Source organism: Oryzias latipes, chromosome 13, assembly GCF_002234675.1.
Source record: "Oryzias latipes chromosome 13, ASM223467v1".
NCBI classification, from domain to species: Eukaryota; Metazoa; Chordata; class Actinopteri; order Beloniformes; family Adrianichthyidae; genus Oryzias; species Oryzias latipes.
Window position 1 is genome coordinate 715,543 of NC_019871.2, and position 25,056 is coordinate 740,598.

A 25,056-nucleotide genomic window follows, 5' to 3' on the forward strand; every position below is an offset into this window, starting at 1 on the left:
ATGGATGGATGGATGTTGGATGATGGATGGATGGATGGATGCATGGATGGATGGATGGATGGATGCATGGATGGATGATGGATGGATGGATGGATGTTGGATGATGGATGGATGGATGTTGGATGATGGATGGATGGATGCATGGATGGATGGATGGATGGATGATGGATGGATGGATGGATGTTGGATGATGGATGGATTGATGGATGGATGGATGGATGTTGGATGATGGATGGATGGATGGATGAATGGATGGATGTTGGATGATGGATGGATGGATGGATGGATGGATGGATGAATGGATGGATGTTGGATGATGGATGGATGGATGGATGATGGATATTGGATGTTGGATGGAGAAAGTGATGCGTTCTCCAAACAGCAGGAAGAATCTGCAGTTTTTAATCCTCTGGATCATGAGATAATAATCTCATGTGTGTTTTAGGATCTTCATCCAGGTGAACATAGAGGAACATTTAGTTGGATGGTTCTGTTCTGTTCTGTTCTTGGACGCGGTCATGTGAACCGGGCTGAGGCCGGCTTGCAGAGGTGGACTGGATCCAGTGGCGTGCGGTGAGGTTGATGGCTGGTGAGGCACTGAATCCTCTGGAGTCAGATTTAAAATGAAAGAACTAAATATTTCAACATTCATCCAACAGCAGCTAACAGTTTATAAAATACACACAAGAACATATTAGTCCTACAGAGAATGTTTCTTTTATAGACTTGGATAGAACACTCTTCTTGTGTATAAATTATTCATATATACTGTAAACAAAATAAAGTATACAGATGTGTTCAGCACACATTTGACCCTCAGGAACTATTTCTGGTATTTTTCCAACTTCAAATTCTGGAGCTTTAATCAGTTATTATTGTCTGTGAAAATTATCATATACATAAAATAAATGATTTTACTTCCATTTTTTATACTTTCCATGTTATTTTTAAATCACAAACATTGAAAAACATGTTTGGCCTTACTCTGTGAGTTTGTCCATCGATCCTTCTCCTTAAAAAGCTCTATGATCTGTCGGAAAGTCTTTCTTATTTTCCTTTATTTATGAGTTTCTCGCTCTCTCAGACGTCCTCTGTCTGTTTCTATGGCAGCAGAGTAGCTACAAAGCAGCTGTCAGCTCACGTCTGCCCCCTGCTGGCGAGGCTTGCCTCACCTACATCCTTTTCTGGGGGCCTTTAGCAGTGTTTTCAGCGCACGTCTCTGTTAACACTGAGTCCCGCCGTCAGACATGAGGCCCAGCGCTTCAGAGCCTCACCAGGAGATTACACTCCGGCTGTGATCACGCAACACTCAACGTAGGCAATTTTAACCTCAGAAACTGTGGAAAACATGTTGAGTTAACTGAAATTGTATATTGAACACAGATCAGTGTAAAATAATCTTTACTTAATTTACCTTTTCCTGTTTTATCACAATTATGACAACTTGCCTCACCTGACCGCACGTCACTGACTGGATCTCGGTTCAGAGGATTCTGGTGTTGTACGGATCTGCTGGGGAGGGATTTACAACCTGGGACTCTAAATAGACCAAAGGAGAGGAAGTATGATCACTTTGTCATTTTGTGTGATGTTTTGGAGGATGCTAGACCAATAGAAAGAGAGCACAATGCCACCTGCTGGATGGGAGGGCATCTGCACTCAGACCGGATGGTGGAGGATGTCAGGCTGCAGTCATCTGAAGGTTTCAGGAACCAAGAATGTTCTGGAAAGACTTCTTCAGTTTGTTGAACCTCTCAGGTCCATTGTGGCGTCTCTGACCCGCTCAGAGGCACAGATCCTGGTCTTTAAACCATTTGTACTCGTTTGAAACCAGACATATGACTTCCAGAGGACTTCACCTCCAGCTTATGGGAGCAGAGAGCCAGCATTTCCCTCCGGATTAGGTGGAACAGAGGGACTTTTCTCCCTCTGAGCTCGTGACTGAAAACCCCTGAGAGTCTGACAGACCCTCTGGTGAACCTGCAGAGACCGTGTGACCCGCTCCGGTTGGCCTGGTGTTGGTAACTGTGATCCGGTCTGTGTGTACACAGGTCCAGTTCTGCCAAAGCTGTGTTTGGATACAGTCAGGGGGGCCTCTGCTGCCACAATATGAGCAGTACAGTGTGAGTAATGCTAAAATCCTGCACCCAGAGGGGGGGGGGGGTCCATGCCCAAGCTGGGTCCACTGGGGGGGTTCACCTGCCCTCTGCTCCCTGTGGATTTAGGAACTTCTGCAGGAAGTTGCTGTTTGACTCTGGTCGACTCGTTTCTCACACACTTCCTGTTGCACGCAGCTGTGAAGTCGCACTCGGCCGTCATTTGCCCGTCATGGTGGTGGGTATTGGGGGGTCTTGGGTTTGTCTGTGAACTCACAAAGTCCTGCAGCCTGCAGAAACCTGCTGGGATGTTTCATCAGGAGGACACGGCGGAGCAGGACCTCTGATGGAGACGGTGGAAGACCTCCGAGCTGAGCAGCCTGCCGTTGGATTCCCTTCATCTTTCTTCTGCTGCTTTCATTGTCGGTGTTTAGTGACCTTCATGTCGCATCAACCTTCAGTGGTCTTCAGTAACCCTGAAGTCCCTCCGGCTTCGGTTCTTCTGGGGGGTTTGGGACCCGTCACCCATCCCAGCTGATGGAAGCACCAGGACAGGCTTCAGTTAGTGTTTATCAGCAATGCTGGGAAACCTTATTCTAAAAAAAGTCAATATTTACCCACCACTTATTCCAAACAGTTACTAAGTAACGGAATTACTCTGTAATGGAAGTAATTAGTTACTTACTGAATAACTATCAGTGATTCTATATAGAGGTTCACTGTTTTCACAGATTGATAGAAACGAGTAAAACAAATAGAACTTTAAATTTAACCCAATTGGCGCCTGAATTTATTTCGATCAATGAAAAAAAAATTCAGGGATGTTTTTTGTTTTGAATGAACGTAATCTAGGAGGTGCAGTGGTTTGATGGGTATTCTTCCCCATTTTGGGTAAGCTTCACTGGATTTTCCCGATTCTGAGAGTTTCTCCCTTTGATTCGCTGTTTTAGAAGGTGATTGACAGGAAACAGACAAAAACATTAAGCTGAAAAATGAAGGATCAAAGGAGGAAATTCAGGTTTTCCCACCGGAATGACTCTAAAGCTGTTGGTCCAAAAAGGACGAGTCCGTGGTTCTGACAGACAGAAGCTGAAGGTCTGACAGGAAAGCTGGGTCCAGCGGTCTTCAGGGTCAGGGACAACAGTCTCAGATGATGCTGAAGCGTTCGTCCGTCCATCAAAGGGCAGAAAGTTGTTTCTGAACGATCTTCATCACCTCACGGAACGATCAGCTCTTCTTCATCAAGCCCACCCGGCTCTCTGAGCTTTACATGATTACCGGACGCTCCACACAGATTTTCAGGTTTCTTAGGAGCGACATGGCTTTGGTTCCTTGCTCTAGGGTCACAGGTTAGAACCCCAAAGCCACAGAGCCACAGCTCCTCTGCTTTTTCATGTGGGTAAAGGAAGTTACCGCTTCCAGAACGTCACTTTTTTCAGTAAATTAACACATTTTTCAGTAGTTCGACTCTCCTGAACCTGTAAAGACGTCACTGCGCGTCTGCTTTGACTGAACGTTCCACTGATGGACTAAAGACTAACCCGGGTTCTGCTCCTGCAGGCCTCACGTCCCCGGACCTCCATGTTGCATCAGGTGGAGTCTGTCGACTCAAACCAGGAAATGCATCAAAGGTGCGTTGAATGTCAGATTCTGTGTTTGAACGCTTCTGAAGACGGTTCTGTTGCAGTTCCGTCTGGTTTGATGTCAGCTGTTGGTCGTCTGATGCATTCTGGAGCCAGCTCCTGTTTGTGTTCTGAAGTCTGTCAGGTGATACTCTGATTACTTCATACACTGACGTTTGCATGTCTGCAGCGGTTTTCCTGCAGCCTCTAGAAACTCAAGCTTTATTTTGAAACATCAAACACGTCTATCAGAATCTGAAGCTGCAATCGTTCTCTTCAAAATAAAAGCAGATTCAAAGAACTGATGCTAGCAGTAAAAATGAAGCTGCTCTAATTAAAGTCTTCCGGTAAAAAAGTAATTTGAATCCTTAGGAAACAGAAAGAGGGGCTTTTTCAGGATAAAAGCGTCTTTTTTTTTCCCACTTTGAAGTGATTTTTAACTGTAAATTTCTGAGAACATCCCATCCTACAACTAAACATAAAAACAACCCTCAACCCCCAAAGAAATGTGTCCCTTAGGGGTCTCTGCGGCCCCCCACAGCTGTGAGACTGTTGGTTCCGTTCTGTTCTTCTGGCCGTCATCGTGTCACAGCGGCAGATGTTGGAGATGACCCGGTGTCTTCTCGCCTGCAGCGCGGTGCCCCCCTCCCTGCAGGAACGGAACGTCATGCCGACAACCCAACACCTGGTGGTGCAGGCCAGGTTTCCATGGGAACCGCTGCCGGCTTTCCGCCGCTGCACGCTCTCCAACACGTGCCACGCCCACCCGGACCGGCACCACACCTGGTTCACAGGTGAAGAGGCTTTTAACCCGAGCCACTGAAGAAGATACCGGTTCTGACCCGGTCAGGTCAGGAAGTTCAGGAGCTGCAGCTTTGGGCAGGAAAGAGAAGCGGGGGCGAGTTCTCAAGAAGCTTGGGAGTCCGGAGGAGACCCAGACCTCCTCAGGAGGTCCGGGTTTGACCAGAGAAGGTCCTTCTTCTGAAAAAGCCAGTCTTCACCCCAAAGTAGAGGAGAGAAGATCTGGACCTAAACGCTTGGAGCAGAAACTGAGTCCTGGACCAAATGGGGGCCGAGTTCTAACAGCAGGGAGGAGGAGGTGGGAGGAGAAGAAGAGGAGAGAAGTGAAACAGAAACCAAGGTTTGGGCTCTCCTCCTTCCTAGTGTCTGCTCCCCCATGTGTGATTGTCTTCTGTCCTTCTTCACATCCAAAGCTCACTCCTCTGTCCTCTCATCTCCATCCGTCTTCTGAACCCGCCGAGTCCCTTCTGGGGTCACGGGGTTGCTGGAGCCTATCCCAGCTACTGCTGGAGGGAGGCGGGGCTCACCCTTTCACCTTTCACTCGCCTTTCTTTCTCCTTTTACTCAGTTCTGGTTGTCTCCTTTCCTGTTTGCTCCACTTGGGGGCGCTCCTCCCCACGCGGTGCACCTCCTTACCTTCACTGCTCCTCTCCCTTCGTGAATCACCCTCACATTTAGGAGATGATCGGGTTCTTCAAGAAGCTTCAGCTCTGCGCGCAAACAAAGACCTGCCTGTGTGGGCGTGAGGGCTCCGGGGCAGGGAGGTCAGAGGTCAGAGCCGGGGTCAGGACGGCCTGTGGGAAGAGCAGCTTCTCTAAGGTTCTCATTCAGCGTTCCGTCAGTCATGTTTTATGTATAAAGCTTTGAGACGGACGACTGATTGGGGACAGAGATCTGACACACACACACACACACACACCCGCCCCCCCAAGCCCAAACCCCAGGTTGGGGGGATTGTGGGTCTTTCACTGTCGGACGGTTGTTCTCTTTGTGACGTTTATTGACATCCTAACTTTTGTCCGTTCGGATCCATCTGGAGGTCAAAGGAGAGCTGGTAGAGTCCGCGGTCTGGTCGTTCCTGCACGGTGGATCCCGCAGGATCTGTGATCTTCTGCTGCAGGATCCCTCCGGATGAACAGTCAGACTCATAGTCCGACAGCTTTCTGACTGTCGTGTGGTTTTTGACTTTAGAACGGGAATCTCCGGCAGCATTCTCCTGATCAGACCCACCAATCAGAAGCAGGAGTCACTCCTCTCATGGGTGTGATGACGACGCCACCATCTGGTGGTAGGTCCATCAGGGTCCGCTCAGCAGCATGTCGGGCCGGAACCGTACTGAGGTCCCAACGATTGATCAGACACAACAGGAGGAACTTCCTTCAGGAATCCCATCAAACCCCGGTTCCAGTTTCCACTGCGTCCACAGCTTAAGACCAGCAGAACCGAGATGACAGAAAGAGAAACCTGGTGAAGGCTCGGTTCAATCGTCGTCTTCTGGAACATGCTCAGATCCCTGCAGATGAAACCGTTGTGTTCTGTCCACTTGGACCATGTTCCTAACTCAGCCTGCCTGTTCTCCGTCACGCCGAGCGTCTGATTTGTTGACAGCAGCGCGTCTCTGTGCCACTTATCGGCTTGGCGCTAAAGCGAGCCTGCTTTTCATCAAACCAGAACCTTCTTGTAGATGTGTCCCCGCCTGAGGTTGGACGGTACGAGGTGACCTTACATGGTAGATCTGCTGTGAGAAGCACAAGAACAGGAGAGGCAGAAGACTCCCTTCTGGGGTTTGATGATGTTTGTCCACTCCTTCCTCCTCTGCAGAACTTTGGGTTTGTTCAGGTTGGGTTTTCTGTGGACCTGATAGAGGTGGTGTCTGTGTCTGTCAGTCTGAGGGAGGTCCAGTGGATGCTGCAGAGAAAGACCTCCGGACCCGGAGGACCTGGAGGCGGCATGGCCACGCTGCTGATGAAGCACATCGCAAAGGAGAAAAGGAGGCTTCACAGTCTGACCTCCTCAAACTCCAGCCGCAAGACCTTCTCCCAGCGGGGGCAGGAGTCCATCAGCACCCCCACAGGTGGGTCCATGTAACTCCTTCGTGTTGTGCAGATTACCCCCCCCCCCATGGTTCACGCCCACGTGGACCTTTGAGCTGAAACCACAGAAACAGCTGTCAAACAACTAGAACCCCAGGATGGAGAAGACTGGAAACAAATCACACTTTAGGAAGAAGTTTGAGTTAAATAATTAAAATGTTTGGAGCAGCAGATTTTATTAAAAATAACTGTTGACAAGCAGAATTTGTTATTTTAATGGAATCAACACAGTCTATAGCATCATATATCCATAGGTGAATTAATCTTTTCATTTCGGGGATTATCCTTAGAAGATGGGTCCCTGCAGCGCATTCATCCCGGTGAGGTCGTCTTATATCGTCCTTGAAAGACAGAAGACAAATATAAGACAGCGTCCTTCAGTTCTGAGCAGATGATCAGCAGAGCTTCTCCTCTGGTCTTATGAAGGCCCACGGAGCAGAGGCTGCTTGAAAGGTCTCCCCCCGTGGAGAGGATCCTTCTCCCAAAACATGACAACAATCAACATGAAACAGCAGAACCAGACAGCAGACAACCCTCTGTAGATGCTGCTGTCACCCAAAAGCAGTTTTCTCTCTCTGGTAAACTCAGGAAATGTTTGCTTGTGCTGCGCTGAGGCTCCACCCTGACCGCCGTCTTCGTGGAGGTCAGGGGTCAGGTGTGCTTCTTCGGGATTCCTGTGATGTCAGTAAAACAGCCTTTTATCAGGATCTGAGTGCCTGACGTCCACAGCAGAGCACACAGATTGTTCATTTAAGAGGAATAATGTGAGCGAGGCTGAGGAGAGTCTGTGAGCTCACGGTTTCTGCTGGAATGTGTTTTCCGTGGCGGGTTCATGGAACCGCCAGGCTGCTTTCACTGCCGGCTCCAGATAAGCGTTAACGCAGCGGCCTGATGGCGGCGATTAGACCCACAAACACTTCCTGTTATTGTTCAGCTGTGAGAACAAATGACCTCAGGAACCTTCAAGAGACTGAAAGGAGAGGAACCTGACAGGTTCTGAAGCGTCCCTGCTGCACAGGGGGTCAGAAACTAGTTTCACCGGCACATGAGAAACAAGGGTTCGATTCCCGGGGGTGTGCGATGAGCTTCATCAATCCCTTAGTGCTGCTTAGCTAACTATGTAGCCACGAGGGGGCCGAGTCTGGGTCCCAAAAAGTCTCTGCCAAACTTCAGTTGAGTGAATGGTTACATCAGACATGCATAGAATATAATGTGAAAGACATGTGGCGCAGAGGAAACATCAAGATTAAGCACAGGGGTCCGAGGACAGAGCCCTGAGGGACTCCATTATTTTATTTCCAACAGGTTTGCTAAACCCCACGAGGAAAATATGTGAAGAGCGAAGTCTTTGGCCGAATCCAGATTCCCCCCCTACCCCTCTGGCTCCTCCCCATTGCTCCAATTGTAGCAGTATTTGGAGCTGTGCTCGGGTTCGAACAGGGACTGAAACTGATGTTGTTATGTATTTTCCAAGCGCTGGCAGCTACACGCTAACGTAGCGGGAGTAATGTCTGGATCTGAAGACACTACTTTTCCATAACCCTCCGCTTGGAGGGCTAAATGTAGAGGTAGGGAGAGGCCGGAGGGGTAGGGAATGAATTTAAATTCGGCCTTTGAATGACTTGGAGATTTTCTAATATTTCAAAAACCATAAAAGGGAGGAACAGCAAAGGTTCTAGCAGGGATCTCCTGGAGGAGCTGAACGTTTTGCAACAGCAGATTTGGAAAACATTCCTCAGATTAAACACATTAGGTGTTTGGAGGAGTGTGAGCTCATGAGGCGATGTTTCTCCAGCGTCTTGTTTACGATGACCACATTAACCTGTCGCGCTGCACGCTGGGGCCCATGCCGCCTTGACAGAGCGTCACAGGTTCCTGACAGGGTTTGAGGTTTGCCATGTTCGCTCGTTCTGTAGTCCGTCAGGAGAAAACAAGCCGCTGAAACCCAAAACCTGCCTTGCATCATCACTCTGACGTCCCGTGAATGTCCATGCAGAGCTGCAGGGCCTCAGAGCAGGAACCAGAGACTTGCACGGAGAATGATGGACCCGATCCCTGCCAAACATTTAGTTTGGAGGGGAGCCCGGTTCTGCACACTGCTTCCAATTATCTCTCCAGCTCTCTCTGGCTCTGGAGAGTTCAGAGAAAAGCGACCCGGCTGGGAGGGGAGGGGGAGGGAGGGGGAAGTCGCTTTCTCCCACCCTTTTTCCTGCATGCTTGTTTTCACTGCAGCACAGAGCTCAGAAAGCAGAGCGGTTGGGAGTTTCTCTGCCATGTAGTGAACCTCGACCGACTGCCGCTCTCAACATGCTGCCGCTCTGCTGCTTTTTGTCCCTCGTCATCTTCATCCTGCCTGCTGATGGACAAACAGGAGGGGGGAGAGGACGGGACCGGATCCGGGTCATGTTCACGCCGACCATCTGCAAGGTGCGCTGCAGCCAGGACAGATGTGTCAACCACTGCGAGAGGGGCAACGCCACCACTGTGTACAGCAGCAGCAGCGGCGAAGGGGGAGCGGGCGTGAGGGACGGCTCTCATGGACCGGGATTCAGAGTCTGTAAGTTCAGCTTTGGAGGAAACTCGCCACAGAAACAAAACATGTCAGAGGTTCCAACTCAGCTAGAGTCCAGCTTTAGTGAGGAGTCACCGGGCTGCAGCACCATCTGTGGCCAGCAGGACGCCACGAAAAATGAAGATCTTTTTCATAATGTTGATCCTCCAACAGTTTTATGTAAAGTTTCAGCACTTCTGAAAACTTTAACAGCTGCTTGTTTCAAGAAAAAACTTGTTTGATGTGAAGTAGCTACATTGTGATGCCGTCAAGTCCGCAAGAACATCTAGAACCGGATTCCTGGTGGTCAAATATCCAACCTTTGAAATTTAGCTCAAATTTGTATTCAAGACTTTATCTAATCAATGAGACAAAAAGTAACAAAGTCTTTCAAAGACAGCCGGACCAGCTGGGATCATGAACACATCCATAATGAAGCATACACGTATTGTGTTTTGATATTTGTTCAACCTACAGACAAATTTAAACACAAGGGTTCACAGTCATCGTCAGTCTCGTACTGGTTTCCTGAACCTTCAGTCAGTCCAGAAACGATCACAGAACATGTCCGCCTCTGAGAACAGAACCAAAAATTTAGAGCTTGAGTGCCAGCTCTGCCTGTGAGTCTCATCTATTTGATGATCGTTGACTTTTATGACCCAACAACAGTCTAAAAACCCACATTCCTGCAGATCGTGTGTCAGAACAAAATGAAGAAACTGCTGCAGACCAGCAGCTTTTGGAGAAAAACCACTGAGTCGTCTGCAAACATCACTGTATCAGATGTAACAAATCAGATGTTCAATGTACCGAACCCATCGTGCATATAAAAAAACCTCGACTGTAAAAGAGAACCGGACTGAGTGGACCCTCCCTCTCAGTGTTCCAAAGAGGAACTCCCTGCTGGTTCTGAGAAGCCAAAATCCCATAGACTACAATAGAGAAATAAACAGCTGTTACTCAGTCATTCTATTGGTCAGAATAAACATTCTTGCTCTGATACCTTCTTTTCCCATGTTCTTGATAATTTTTATTTTTCATGATATATTTTTTTCTGTAGTTCATTTTATTCAAGTCATAAACTGACCAGTCAGATGCCTCAATTAAAAGTAGGTGGAGCCTGCTGGCCCCCACACCCAACATTCAAAAATAGAAAATTAATACATTCCGTGTAGCCCGCTTTCAAGTGGTAGGGGCGTGGCCTTCCAACAAGCTTGATCCTGACTGGTGAGAGCGGTTGCCATAGAAACGATGACTCAGATCCACCTGGACCAACCACTCCTTACCAACAATTTCTGGTTGTTTTGTTTCCCAAGATTTTAGTGATGGTTCTGTTTTGGATATTTTAAGTTTAAACCCAGTTGTGCTCTGTAGTGAAGGAGTTGCGAAAAATTCAGCGGTGAAATAAAGTGAAGATGAATTTCTCTAAGCAGAAGCATAAAAAAACTCCTTTTTGATACCGTAACAGCAATTCACGTTACACTGAACTTCAAAACTGTATCTCTGTTGTCCAGATGATCCTCTTGTTTGTCTGATTTCCGTACAGTTCCAGTTATTGAATTATATATTTATGGGTTTGAGTCTCTTCCTTGTCCTGTTGGTATTTTGTCTGAGACATCCTCTCAGAACAGGGATGTGCAACTGCAGAACCACTGTTCCACTTCCAGATGTTCCAGCCTAACCTGCTGCTAGTAACCTGGATCAGGTGTGCTATAGTGCTAAGAAACCTTAAGGACTGAAGTTTGAGAACACCGTCTTCACATCTGCTTTAGTCCTGCCGGTCTCCACAGAGGTTTAGCTTTGTCTTCTGTAGAATTTGGGTCCATCCAGAGGAGGAGAACTTACTGAGAGCTCTGTGTCTGAGCAGATTCAGAGAAAACAACCCAGCTGAAAGGTTTTAGGGGGCGACACACAATCAACTGCTAAATATCTGACACTAATGTTGAGCAGATGCTCCACCACCTCAACCAAGTCTGCCCAGGATTACTGGGCTCTCTGCCCCCGAGTCCAGCCACAGTTCTGGGGGGGCTTTCTTCAGACGTTTGATTTTCTCATGGCTGTGAGACCCTCGAGTGTAAACGGGTAACTCAAGGCTTTGCTTTGGTGAGAAGGTCAGGCTTCTTCTGGGGTTTCATGGGGCAGGAACCGCTCCTTTACGATATGATGGACCAGCTGGTTTTGGCAATTCATTTGTCTCTGGACTTTAAAGGTTTTCAGGATTAGTTTGACCAGACGAAGGTGTCGAAGATGAACCACAGTTCTGCCTGTTGTAGTGGTGCCCAGAGAAAAAGATTTATCAATGGGAAGTCAGTTTGTTGTTTACTGGACTGGTGAAAACTAAAACCTTCTCTAAAGAGGCTTTTCAAATTAAGGGCAGGAACTTATATTTTTAAACAGAACGTTGGTTCTTGAAGGAGCTTAATCTGAACCAGCAGGTCACAATCTGAACCAGCAGGTCACAATCTGAACCAGCAGGTAACAGGACACAAGCTGTCATGCATGTGAGTCATGTGACCTGCAGCCCGTTGATGGTCTCAAACCTCTAAACCTGTGCCAGTGAATATCTCTGTTTTTCTCAAGTGATCCCAGATCAGCGTGAGGTAAATCATCTGCGCTGGCAGCAGGTCAGAGCTGCCAGAGATTCACAGAGGACTCTCAGGTCATGAAGGCTGAATGTTATGGGCTTTGGTGGAAAGCAGATGATTCAAACCGAGACTTTATGAAGCCACTGAAAATGATGGGGAAGTAAACACTGCTGAACAGTCTGTTGTCATTTTCCGCCCTTTTACATAAGAGGGTGGAGGCTGTTTTCTTGTAATGCTGATTGTGGACACTCCAAATCAAAAAATGAACATGGAGACGAACTTCTCATCACCCAAACATTTGGACAAACAGCAGAAAACTTTGCTTGATCACCATCCAAAACGAGGTTCCAGCCTCTTTGCTCTTCTTTGGATTTTAGTTCTTCTCGGCTTGAATGTTTGAACTGATCCTTAATCTTCCTGTTGAAGAGATGTTTCTGCGTTGACCAGAGAAGAAAGAAGTTAGTTTAGCAGATACCTGTAACCCCCTCCCCAGCAGAAAACAGCGGTTTGTGAAGCCAACATGAAATTGGGAACAAACACACTCTTTGGTTTTCTGTGAAAAACACAAAGAAGTCTTATTCTGTCCAGACCTGAGGTCTAACTCCTCCTGTGGGAGCGACGCTTCTCCTCGTTAGTTGAATGCGAAATCCAAAGTATGGAATCTGAAAATCATGATTTTTGATGATTTTTACTGAATTATAAAGGCTTTTGAACTCTGTGACCGACCGGTGAACCGTCCAGGGTGAAACCCCCTTTCACCCAACAGGAGCTGGGATAGGCCCCAGTAACTCTGCAACGCCAAATGAGATGAGGCAGGTTTGAAAAATGAATGGATGGATGGATTTCCACCAATAAAAACCAATAAGCTTTGGTTTTTACCTTTAATGATGGAGAAGTTTTAGTTGCAGGAGAATTTTTTCTGCATGCATGTAGAAAGTCTCGTTTTGGAATTGTGCGTAGTCAGCTCCTTTAAAAAAAAGCACAAACATGGACATCAAATACCAGATTTCAGGTTTGCTTCACAGCAGACGGAGAAAAGAAACACAGCACATGTGGTTTTCATTCATCATTCACTGAGACCTTCAACACGTTTCTGTCAGTTCAGAGCAGATTTTACTGACCCACATGTTAGAGTCCCGCAATGTTTACTGAAGCGCATGTGGCCCATAACACCAAAAAACAGACACAAACACACGCACACACACACACACACACACACATAAATACATACCCACCCACACGTTTGTACACACACCTGCACATAAAAGATGCCCTCATGTGCACACAAAGGTGTGCACACTTACATACATGCAAACACGTGCACACAAACATCTGCACACGTAAACATGCATACATGCACACACATGCAGACACATCCAAGTTTGCATGTACAAACATGTACAAACACATTGTCACACACATGCACACTTTCACGTGCACACCTACACACATACGTGCACGTGTCAAGGACGTTATGCTGCTGATGTGTGAATGTTTAAACGAGCAGTGAGGTAAGACTGGACTGAAACAGACACAGAGAGAAGAGGCTTATTGTGGAGGATGGGGGAGGGCAGTGACATCATGGGGTTGTGGGTCACCCCCAGCCCAATGACAGCTGTTTTTCCTTCACTTTCACTGCATTACAACAATCTACAGCTACAGAAAAAACAGGAAAATAACTCCTGGATTGTCAAGCATACCTGCAAGCACCAGTCTGAAGCCATTTAAGTCCCATTTGAAGATTGTCGTAAATAATATCTAGGGAAGCTGCGGTTCTAGTGGTTTAACCTGATTTAATCATTTTTAGAAAAACAAAACAGAAATAACTTGTGGAATTAATCTGTAGGTGGCGCTACTGCAGTGCATGAACAAGTTTACCAGCTTCATTCTTTGTTGTGGTTAAAAAAAGGTGTTTTTGTGTTGATACCATTGACTGTATAAGAGAACTGGATTGAGTAGCCCTTTCCTCCCTGGCGTTCCAAACAGGAAGTGTCTGCAAAGTCCCATAGACTTCTACAGAGAAATAAACAGCTGTTACTCAGGGATTCTATTGGTGAGAAGAAGCGTTCTGGATCAGATGCTTTTTTTCATTGTCCTCTTGATAAGCCTCATTTTTTTCATTATAGTTTTTCTTTATTGCAGGTTATTCAAGTAATAAGCTGACCAATCAGATGCCTCAGTGAAAGTATGCTTACTGACCTCCACCTCAAAGTTTGATGAACAGATTCTTCCGAGCCCGTTTTCAGTGGAAGGGGTGTGGATTTCCTACAAGCTCATTCCTGATTAGCTCCAGTAGTTGCCATAGAAACGTTAACTCAGATCAACCACTTCTTAGGCTACGAACCTCATCTGGCCCCAAATGGCAGTGTCCATATTGGGGAAAAATTGTGACTGAATTCTCTTTTTTTCGTTGGAACAGGAAATGAGGCATTTTATTTGGGTGACGTCAAAGTGGCTCAGTCCAGTTCTCTGATATAGTCAATGGTTGACATGTTGCTGTGGGTTCATGTCATTTGGCTCCACCTTTATACTCATACATACTTAGTTCAAGTCATTGGCAGTTCTACACTGACTAACTCCCTGGGCAAGACCCCCCCCCAGCGCCCCTCCAGAGTGCCCCCCCCACACACACGCACACATTGATCACATCGTTTTAGGTTCCCTATTTCTACTTGACCATCTCACCCAAAAATCAACCAAAAATACATACATTTTAAAAACTGGTAGAACAGCTTATAAAACTGTACAAAAAAACTTGTAAGATAAAGTAAATATAAAGTAGGACTATCATATATATAATAGATTGTCCCACCCTCCTACCCCATATATCCATTAATTTAGGAGCACAACTTAACTCATTCCCTCCACTCCTCCCGCTTTTTATCACACAAACCCTTTCCGGCATATTCTCAAAGACAGGAGAGCGCGCAGCGGGGGGGGGGGGGGGGGGGGGGGGGGGGGCACCAATTTGCAGGTTTTAGGCCGTTCCAAACACCATAATTTAACAGATAATAGAAAACCATAGTGGCAAAGATTTTTTCCCCCCAAGCGCTTAGCTGGCATCCCCTTGGAAATGCCGCCCTGGGCAGCCGCCCGTACTGCCCACCGTGACTCAGGAAGTTTGCAGATTCCTTTCATTTGTTGATTTTCTAGCAGAAATCTGGTCATTTGAACTGGAATATTTTGTTTTCATGCAGCTTGCATTATTTGGCCTGTAGAGGGCAGCAAACACAACTAAATGGTAGAATGAGGAAGTTATTGTAAACTGATGATTTTCATCCAAATTATCTTTTTGAGGTGAGATGATGGTCAAGTGATAAGACCAGAGGTCATCACTGTAAATATCAAAAACGTATAAAAGAAGTAAATTCATGTTTGTTAGAAGGACTTCCTGTGCTGAATCCAGATAATGCACAGCTTTGAGACATTTTGTTGGTTCCCACCAACAAAAAATGAAATGTGATTGGTTAAATGACTTTCCTCATTCCAAATCTTTATCACTGACAGGTATCTGAGGCCTTCAGCATTGGTAATAAAAACCTAAAGAACTAAGATTTTGCCTAATCTCAGGGGCATTCCTCTATTAGACCGTAGGTACTGAGTCCTAGTTCTTTTGTAAAGATTGTTGCCCTTCAGATGAACCAGGTCATCAGCTACAGGACTTACTGGAAAACAATCTCTCTCCAGGACGGATTTTGGGTAGTCTTGTCCAATCTAAAGGCTTTAAGGCTCCAAACCTCCTTAATCCTGGAGTAACTCAAGGTTTGCCAATAGTTCTTTTCTCCTCTGAGTTTGATTCCTTTTCTGATTATTTTATGATTTTGTACTAAACTCATGGAAATTGACTTTTAAAAGGTCTGATAATGTGTTGGTATAAAACTCCAGAATGTTTTTGGTGCTGGAGGTGAAAGCAGAGCCTCCATCCCACACATTTCTCACGTTTCAGCTTTTCTCCGTGTTTATCTTTATCAGTGGTTGTTTATGGAAGATCACTCATCTTTTAAAATTCCTTTTACCTTGGAAACCCCCACCCAAACTCTGCGAGTGTTTACGCTTGTGCTGAAGAGGTCCATCTGCTGAGCGACGCCCGCAGAGATAACCATATTACCATTTACAGCAGAACTGCAGCAACATGTGGGCGTGCAGACAGAAGACAGCTGAAGACAAGAGGGTTCAGGACATGCTCACATGGAGCTGAAGGTGGAAGGAAAAATACCAAAACACTGGACGATCAAAAAGGCCTCATTGGGGTCTTGAAATGTCTATAAAGAGAATGAGCTGTAATGGTCTTCAAAAAGCCCAAACTTCTTTCACTTCTTGAATTAAAATGTTTAGAAAAGTTTTCTTGTCTAAAATTAACATTTTATTTAGGAAGGACAAGGATTTAAGTTTATGAACTGACCATCATTTATTACTTTCTAAATTAAAAAAAAAATCAGTTCTGCATTTTATCAGGTTTTAAATGCATGACAGTATCATCTGCATATTAAAAGATCAATATAATTCCTGATAATTTTTCCTAAAAGTGTTTTAGATCGGAGTTAATTTCTTGTTTCTTCCCTTGTTTTATCTTCTTGTTGTTATTGAGCTTCATTTGCTGTGTTCAGTTACAACCATGAATCACCTGATGTGGTAGATCTCGGGGGCCAGGGTGGAGCGGCGAATGCTTTCCACATCCTGAACTGTCTGCGTGTCCTTCCCTCTCCTCCAGTTCTGTGTCCTCTACTCTGCAAGAATGGAGGGGTCTGTATACAGCAGGATCGCTGCCTCTGTCCGGCAAATTTCACTGGAAAGTTCTGCCACATACCCGTCACGCCAGAGGCCCACTTTACGGCAGGCAGGACCTCCTCCATAAACGAGATCATCAAGCCCGCCTTGTTGTCTGCTGCAACGACCAATCAGGACCTGACTCACTCTGAGTTTCTGCTGCCGCTTGGACAAAACCAGGAGGCCCAGCGGCCCGGCGGTGAGTCTCATCCCTGATCAGTTTATTAAAAGCTTCCCATTATTTTGTCAGTTTTCTGTTTTTTTGACAGTTGAAACAAAATGTCTCATTCTGTAAATATAGCTCTTATTTTATGTGTCTAACATTTGTGACTTTTTAGGTATCTGTAATTATCTGAAGTTTATTTCTTGGGTTTAACTTTTTTACCTCATTATCATCACATTACATATGTTCTCCCCCAAAGCAAATCACAGAATTCTTCTACCCTTTATGAAAATATGGAACTGGGTGTCAAATGGCACAACTGCTGCTCAGGCTGGGATTTGAACCATAGACCTACCAACAGAGATCACTTTTAAAAGAGCTCAGAGACACACAGAGGTTTTTACAGGAACAGCACCTAAATGTTTGTCGTCTGTTCAGACCATTTGCAGCGTCTTCTTCTGGGTTGTTTTTAATCCTTTTACACTTTACAACTGTAACTTTTTGTTATTCAGTGTATAAATAGTTTATAAACTTCATAGTTAATGTTGGAAACCCTATTTTAAACAATATTTTCTTATTTCAACCGTCTCTGCTCAGTCCCCGCCTCCTCCATGGTGAAAGTCAGAGTGCAGCACCCACCTGAGGCCAGCGTGAAGGTTCACCAGGTGGTAAAGGTAAGAGCACTCCGTGGATTGGCTAAAGAATAGTCACATGTTCTGTGGTCACATTTTTGGAAAATAAAGTTGTCAATTCCAGCCAGAGTTCCATCTCATCTCTCTGTTCAGTCAAATCATCTTTTTCCTGTCTGGGACAATTTTTGTCAGGTTTAGGATATAGAAATCCCAGGAACGACAGGCTCAAGCAAAAAGGTTTATATTTGGGGCTCAGATCAGGATCATTCAGCATCTGGAAGCAACAGAGTCAGGCCCACAGGTGGAGCAGCAACCTCTATGTGAGAAAGAAGACGTGTGACTTTGACCAAGCACTTAGTGAAGACACTTACTTTCTTGTGGGGGGTAATGATCGTGGAGGCAGCAGTAAAAGGTGAGGGACGGTGAAGGATTACTAGAGGCCAGACCACAGACAGTGGGGCAGAAATTTCCTTTGTTTCCATCACTCCTTTCCACCTTGGAAATCCACAGGCAAATATAGGATCCACAATCCCCCCCCCCCCCCCCCCCCCCCCCCCAAAAAAAAATATACTCCAGGGAAAGGTAAACAGGTCAGCACCGGAGGGAAGAATCTCTGTGGAGGGACATAACAAGCAGGTCAGACTCAGAGCAATGGGCAGGACCTCAACGTCTCAGCAACAAGGTAGAGGTGGAGACGATCCAACTCCAACTGAAGGCCTGTAGCTTCTCAAGAAGGGAGGCAACCAAGTGGAGTCAATCGGCCGAGGCTCCAATCGGCCGAGGCTCCAATCGGCCGAGGCTCCAATCGGCCGAGGCTCCAATCGGCCGAGGCTCCAATAGGCCGAGGCTCCAATCGGCCGAGGCTCCACTAAGCTGAAAATCAGCTGTGTCCAAATCCCATCACTATAAAGTGCACTATATAGTGCGTTTGCCATTTTGTAGTGCTGTCCGGATTCACAATTCCAAAATCCTGTACCCTGGAAATTTCCCAGAAATCTCTGGAAAAAACCCGTTTGTCTCAATGCTCACTAGATTGGTGAATAAAGACCACAATGCATTGCCTTTGAACAATTTTGGCAAAAAAAGATATATATTTAACTGTATTTTTTTAAAAGCCATCAACATTTTCATTATCAAAACACAGTGTATTCATAAATAGTTGCATTAAAACGCTCAGTGATGTCATATTTCCCGTTTAAAAAAAAGGAAGAAAAGAAAAAGTGGTGAGCTTAGTTTCCGAATTGCTTTTAAAATACAGAGCACCACATGGTGCCACACTATGTAGTTTTTAGTAGTTAGGGTGGGAATTTGGACACAGCCTAAGATACATGACAATTTTTGTGTTAATGGGATGAAGTTAGCTCTGTTCTTGCATGTGAATGGCCAAAAGCTTCAGTGATGCATTAAGGGAAATGTACAGATTCCTCAAAGTGTCCTTTTTCCAAATCAGCCAATAGATGTGTCACTGTAAGCAAACAGGGCTGCCTGTTCCTGTTGAAGGAGATCTGTACGCATGAATCTGACAAATGAAGACCCAATCCTGTCAGTTCAAAGAGTCACTCTGATGAATAAAAATGTTTTTAACATGTTCTTGTGGCATTTTTCTGATTCAGGTTCATGCTCAGAGCAGGAATTAAACCAGCAACTTTATGATAAAATGTAGTTGGGATAATGTGACCTCACTGAATGATCTGGATCAAAGTGGAAAGTTACAGACTTGATTTATTTGGGATGAATAACAGCAGAACAGACATTTATTGTTTTTTTCTCTTCTTCCTGCACGTTTGTGTTGAGCAGACCATCTCCTGCTTTCTGGAAGTTGTCACTTGCATTTCTCAGTTTGTTGTCATGTCGATCCAGGTGTCGGGATCCGGTCCCACACAGAGAGCCCTTTCCTCCTTCTCCTCTGGATCAGCGGGCGCCCCGGCACCATCTCCAGACCTGAGCACAGCTCCGCCTTCTACAGGAAGCAGCGGGGTGCAGGCCCAGACAGTGAGGGGGGGCGGTACCTACACCCAGCACTCCGGCTTCAAATACTGTTTCCGAGAAGTCAGAGACGGACAGGTGAGAGGAGCCAGAGAGGAAGAGGAGGGTTGACCAGACGCCTTTACATGCCATTTAAAGTAAAAGCACCTGACAGGTCACTTTGAATTTGGTAAATGGTTAAGGTGAGGCATATGACCGTTGTCTTGAAGTTGAGTCATGGCAAGTGGACTTAAAAGATCCACTCCACTTCAAGACAACGTCACCTGGATGAATGAAACCTTCACCAACACATCTCAGCTTTGGACACCACCGTTTCTGAAACTAAACTTTTACAAAGTCTTTCAAAAACTCTCAGGTGTTGTTGGTATAATGGACTTGAATTACAATTCTCACTAAAGTAGAAATGAATTGTTTTTGTTGTTGTTATTAATGGTTTGTTTTCGCGTGTTACATTTTGGTGACATTTGTGTGTTTCTGCGTGAGAGCAGTGCAGTTCCCCACTTCCTGGCCTGAGAAGCAGGGACGTGTGCTGCTCTGGGATGGGGAAGGCGTGGGGCCTCACGGACTGCGTCCTCTGCCCAAAGAACGCAGGTACAAACTCTTGTGTGACCTGGAACACTTCGAGAACTCCTGAAAATGATAAAATCTTGACTGATTAGAGGTTCTGCTTGCACAATTTGTATACTTGACCTCATATCACACATTTTAATTTCTACATAATTAAAGCACAATAACTACAAAGTGCAGAAAATTACAACAGTATTTGTTCAATTACAATAAATGTTAATGCTTTTTGTTCAAAATTTCAAATATTAAGTTTTTTTAACAATAATAATTTGTTTTTGATAATTTATCATTGCAATTTTAGAAATGCACACATTTTGTCTTAAATATCACCATTATTATCTATTTTAATTTAAATAAACCCCAAAACACCAAAGACAACTGAACGGAGGTCAAAGTCATAATTAAATAATGAAAACATCCGTCATCAGATATGACATCACATCTGTGATGTGCACAGCACTGTTTCCTGTTCTTATAACTGGATATTTTGTAAAGCTGTCAGGAGAGCGAGTCCCCAGAATACACTCAAAGTCACACGGTCCCCACATTTGCAGGTAAACCAACACACGGAAAAAAGATCCACTAAGCTTTCAAATCTGTGGAAATCCTGAAGTCTGAGGAATGAAAAAAAAGCATTTTTACTTGAGTGAGGATAAAATCAAACATGTCATACATGTTACTTTAGGATTACTGATCCTGACTGGAGTCTGGTCAGTTCAGTAAGTAACCACTAGGGGGCTCATTCAACCAGCAAGTTAGCATTAACATACCAACCAGTCTGGTTCTAGGACCTCTTTAAGAACGGCCTCTCAGCATTGTTGTCCAAAGTCAGGGTTCAGGAACTGCTTGAGTCATGTAACCTTACAGCTCACCTGTCTGTCATGCAGTCCATGATCACATAGGAGCTGTCACCCCCCATCTGCATTTAGTATCAAAACTCTTTCTAAGTAGCAAATGAAAATATCAAATATTTGATTTTCAACTACTTTTTATTTTGCTTTTCAATTATTTTATTTTTTTTGCTTTCAAATTTTTTTTGCATCCTAAAACTTTTTTTGTGTTTGCAAAACACATGTTTTTGCATGCGTTGTGTGTCATCCCACTTTTTTCCTATCTTTGATTTTGCTGAGTTAAGTTTCTGTTTAGCGTGACAAAGCTGCCATCAAACAGCAGCTGATTGGTCCAGATTCTAACCAATCATTAGTCGGAGCTCGGACATTTTTTTTCTGCTGCAGACATTTTAAACACGTTATGTCACTACACTGACATAAATAAATACAAAACTTGGTTTGATCTTAGCTGCTTTGCTGCTCCTTTCTGGGTTTTACTCTGAGAGAAACGGGCCAGAATGATTGAAAACGGCAGAATCCCATACGAATAGAACCGACACAAAGTCCAAAGTCCATGTCTGCCTCCAAGCACCGTCAATATGAGACAGAGACACCTGATTGGTTAGAATCTGGACCAATCAGCTGCTGTTTGATGGCAGCTTTGTCACGCTAAACAGAAACTTAACTCAGCAAAATCAAAGACAGGAAAAAACGCATGGGAAAACCTTTTTGGCTGTGGCAATAGTGGGAGTTTGATCATGCTAGGTCGCGCTCAGAGAGGTCAGCAAATTCAAAGATAAGACAAAAGCGAGATTTGACACAACGCACGCGAAAACATACAAAAAACGTTTTTGAAAGCAAAAAAAATTGAAAGCAAAATAAAAAATAATTCAAAAGCAAATATTTAATATTATCATTTGCAACTTAGACAGTTTTGTGTGCAACATAGTGGCAGAAATATCCCTCCATAAAACTGTTGTAGAAACCAGCGCCATCTGACCGAAGACTTGGTTTCCTCTCGTCCCCCTTGTGGTCAGGTCAAAGCAACAGCAGCTGCCCTGCTGGCTTTGGGCGCGTCAACGGAACGCAGTGTGTCGGTAAGTTCTACGTCAGCTTTCCTTCCTATCTGAAGACATGAACTTAAGCGATGTCGTCATAGCAACAGTGATGTCTTTACCCTTCCGGGTCTGATAATGCTCACCAGATTTCTTTGAAACAAATTTTGTAATTAATGTCAGTAACTGATGCAAACGTTACCGATTACCTTTGTAAACACGGCGCTTCTGGGACGAGCTTAGGGACACGTGAGTCCAATGACGCCGTCTTGGTGAGCTCATCCCAGGTGAGACAGAGAAATCTGGAGGTTCTGGACTGAACTGAGTGAAGAACAAACCCGTGGACGGGTTCATCTGCATGTGTGGAAGCACATTGACTTTTTCCACATCCTCTGATGAAGCTGTAACCTCAAAAATGAAACCGCTAACTTCCTGTTTGCCACGTTGATTCAGTATTTTTTTATGTAACTGGATCAGAACTTCAGATGTTTGAAAGTCCAGATCAAACCAGAAATGAGGTGAACTAAAAGACTCAGTTCTGTGTGTACGGTTCTGGTTCTGTGGCTCTCTGAGTCCGATCTACGTTCACTGCTGGTGTGTTGATGTGTGTAGATGTGAATGAGTGCCTCCAGCCGGGGCTGTGTGAGAACGGCATCTGTGTGAACACCAGGGGGAGCTATAGCTGTGTGTGTAGAGTGGGGTTCATCCTGGACGCTACTCACGGAGTCTGCATTTGTAAGTAACGCCAACACGTCGCACGCATGCTGGAGGAATGCCAGGAGGAATAAGAGACACCTGTCAGGGCTTCAGGAACCCGTCTGAAGCTGCTGTGATGGTCCAACCCGTGAAGGGTCTGTCCAAGCTGTCAGCGGTCACGCAGGAGCCTCCTAACCGGTACATGAAAGCAGTAAAGTCTATTTCCACCGCTCTCACTTTTGTGGACAAAGTTCAGATGTTCTTCAACCTTCTGTAGGTTGTCCTCATTTTTGTCTAAAAACCAGACGATGTTGAGAAAAATGTGCTCAGTTCTTTCATCAAAATAGAAAAAAGGAAACATTCTTAATTCTAGCCAATCATTTTACCTTTCCAGCAGTAGCGAATGGGCTCATATCAGAATGGGTGTGGTTGTAAGGGTGGGCGGAGCTTCAGTCAAAATTTTGTCTGAACTTCACTTATCTGGTTCAAGCACCAGATAAAATCCAAATAATCAGCACTAATCCCTGGTGATACATGCTGTACTTTTACATGATAAACTGAAAAAGTGAAAGTATTGTGTTTATTTGGTGCTACAGCTGTACAACTTTGAGCATTATTGTCAAAAAAGTTTTATTTCTGTCGTGTTTTCCTCCCTGCAAAAGCTGAGTTTTGCAGGTAAAAGAGGAGAAAACGAAGAAGAACACACTTCACTCGAAAAACTTCCCATCAAACCCTCTGACCAATCGTCCTGCTGCTTGGTCATCAGGCATTCTGGGTAGTGTAGTCATATGCCATTACATGGCTTGTTTTACTTAGTGCACTCTGTAATCCAATGTCCCTGAAATATATATAAATAAAGGTACTAAAGCTAAAAAGTGTAAACTAAAGATTCAATAAAAATAAAATGACAGTTTCTGAATCTTCTTTGAAAAATCGAATTAGAATCAGAAATAAACTTTTAGTTTGCAAAAAAGGAAATGAGGAAAACTCTGAGCCCCTCTGAGCTTGGATGTAAAGAGCTTCAATAACCTTAATAGGTGCCGTGAACATCAACCTTCACGCATGTTTCCCTCCATCAAGATGTTGGAAAACTGACTTTTATGAGTTGTACCTATCTTCACGGTTTCCCTAAAATCTGGATCCATCAGAGCAAGTTTGAGGTTTTCCTGAAGCCTGACTGGTGTCAGTTATTCACAGCAGCATTCTGTGGACGAGGAAGAGGATGCTGTCGTCTAATCTGCTTCACCCGGTTCAGTAACGCTACGTCGGGTTTTCTTCTTCCGGTCTGCGGCTGAAGCTTGTTACTGAGCTTTTCTCCATTCTTGTCTGCAGCGCCCCCTGCTGGCCCCACCTTCCTCTCCCTTAACCTGCTTCTGCTAGAAATGCAGCCAAACATGGTAGGAAAGGAGACTGAGGGTCTTTCCTGGACTGCAGAACAGCCTGAGATGTCTGTGAGGGGTTGAGGAGCTGGACGTGCTGAGAGAGGATGAGGGTGACAGTCTTCATCAGAGCCAACCAGGGATTTGTTTTAAAAGCTGGAAAACCTGCAGACCATTGATGTTTCTCTGCTGATGCTTGTCTTCAGCGTTCTCCAGCCTGCATCAGCAGACTCCTGATGGGTTCTGTCACTTTTATGGGTTTGGAACATGATTCCCCTGCTCAATAGAACGGTTTCAGATCTTTCAAATAAAAGCTGTGAGAGCTTTAGAAAAGCTTTAGCCAAAGGACCATCCAGACTTTTCATACATCTGCAGACTCGTGGCTCTTTTGCTTGTTCAGTCTTGCAGCTTCTGCGCTGATTAGAAATGAGGACTGTTGGTTTCTTTAGAGGATTTCTGCTCCTGTTAGCTTTAGAAAATGTTTGGCTTCCTGTCAAAACAGCATCTGCAGCTAATATCAGGTTTTTGGGATGAATCTTCCTTCTTTTTATAAATTGTTTTGACCTTCAGATGATTTCAGTCACTGGAAATTTGCTTCAGTCCTCAAACGTGCCGTTTAGGGGGAAAACCCTATTTGAAGCTGCATCGAATCGGGTTTGAGAGCTGGATGGAAACAAACCCTTTGCTTTAAACGGAGTCAGTCATAAATGTACGTAAAATGTTTCTGACCAAGTCCATCACTGTGTTTGCTCTGTCTGTGCTGTTCCTTCAGCTTCCTGCTTCCTGTTGTGTTGATGTTGTCTGAACTCTGCAGCATGTTCTGGTCCTGCATGAAGCGTTTCGTCGTCTCCTGTCCGTCTCCGTCCGTCATAACGTCGTGTTTCCTCCTCAGCCCACAGTGTGATCTCAGAGGAGAAGGGTCAGTGCTACCGGGTTCTGGATCAGGGCCGGGGGCCGTCCTCCTGCTCTTTGCCTATCGCCCGGAACATCACCAAGCAGATCTGCTGCTGCAGTCGGGTCGGCAAAGCCTGGGGCGCAGACTGCCAGAGGTGTCCTCACTTCGGTTCAGGTGGGTGGATTCCATCACCAGCCAGTCAGATGTTTGAGCATGAAAGAGATTCAGGGGTTCTAAGCACAAACGACAAGAGGAAGTTCACTCTTGCAGATGAACTCTGGTGTGATTCTCTTCAGTAAGAACGCAAACGGACTCCCATCCAGACTTTTTTGCTCCAC

General features: G+C 45.2%; 1 protein-coding gene and 1 long non-coding RNA gene across 5 annotated transcripts in view; one reads left to right on the forward strand and one right to left on the reverse strand.

Moving 5' to 3' along the window:
• The window catches only part of LOC111948413, a 7,246-nt gene extending 3,575 nt beyond the window's left edge, over positions 1–3,671 (reverse strand). The window contains exons 1-2 of the long non-coding RNA XR_002874405.1: positions 1,635–3,671; positions 1,454–1,539 (exon numbers count right to left, since the gene is read on the reverse strand). This is a non-coding gene — a long non-coding RNA (uncharacterized LOC111948413). The remainder of the gene's footprint in view (positions 1–1,453; positions 1,540–1,634) is intronic.
• The window catches only part of LOC101168560 (latent-transforming growth factor beta-binding protein 1), a 50,737-nt gene that overhangs the window by 4,154 nt on the left and 21,527 nt on the right, over positions 1–25,056 (forward strand). For 2 of the 4 annotated variants that reach the window (XM_023961386.1, XM_023961384.1), the window contains exons 2-12: positions 3,657–3,727; positions 4,352–4,859; positions 6,406–6,593; positions 8,984–9,169; positions 16,460–16,714; positions 17,276–17,352; positions 19,171–19,374; positions 19,785–19,887; positions 21,731–21,790; positions 22,361–22,483; positions 24,716–24,892. In XM_023961386.1, coding sequence (XP_023817154.1) covers positions 3,657–3,727; positions 4,352–4,859; positions 6,406–6,593; positions 8,984–9,169; positions 16,460–16,714; positions 17,276–17,352; positions 19,171–19,374; positions 19,785–19,887; positions 21,731–21,790; positions 22,361–22,483; positions 24,716–24,892 — 1,952 coding nt within the window. The remainder of the gene's footprint in view (positions 1–3,656; positions 3,728–4,351; positions 4,860–6,405; positions 6,594–8,983; positions 9,170–16,459; positions 16,715–17,275; positions 17,353–19,170; positions 19,375–19,784; positions 19,888–21,730; positions 21,791–22,360; positions 22,484–24,715; positions 24,893–25,056) is intronic. The other 2 variants (XM_023961385.1, XM_023961387.1) reach the window with 2 other exon arrangements.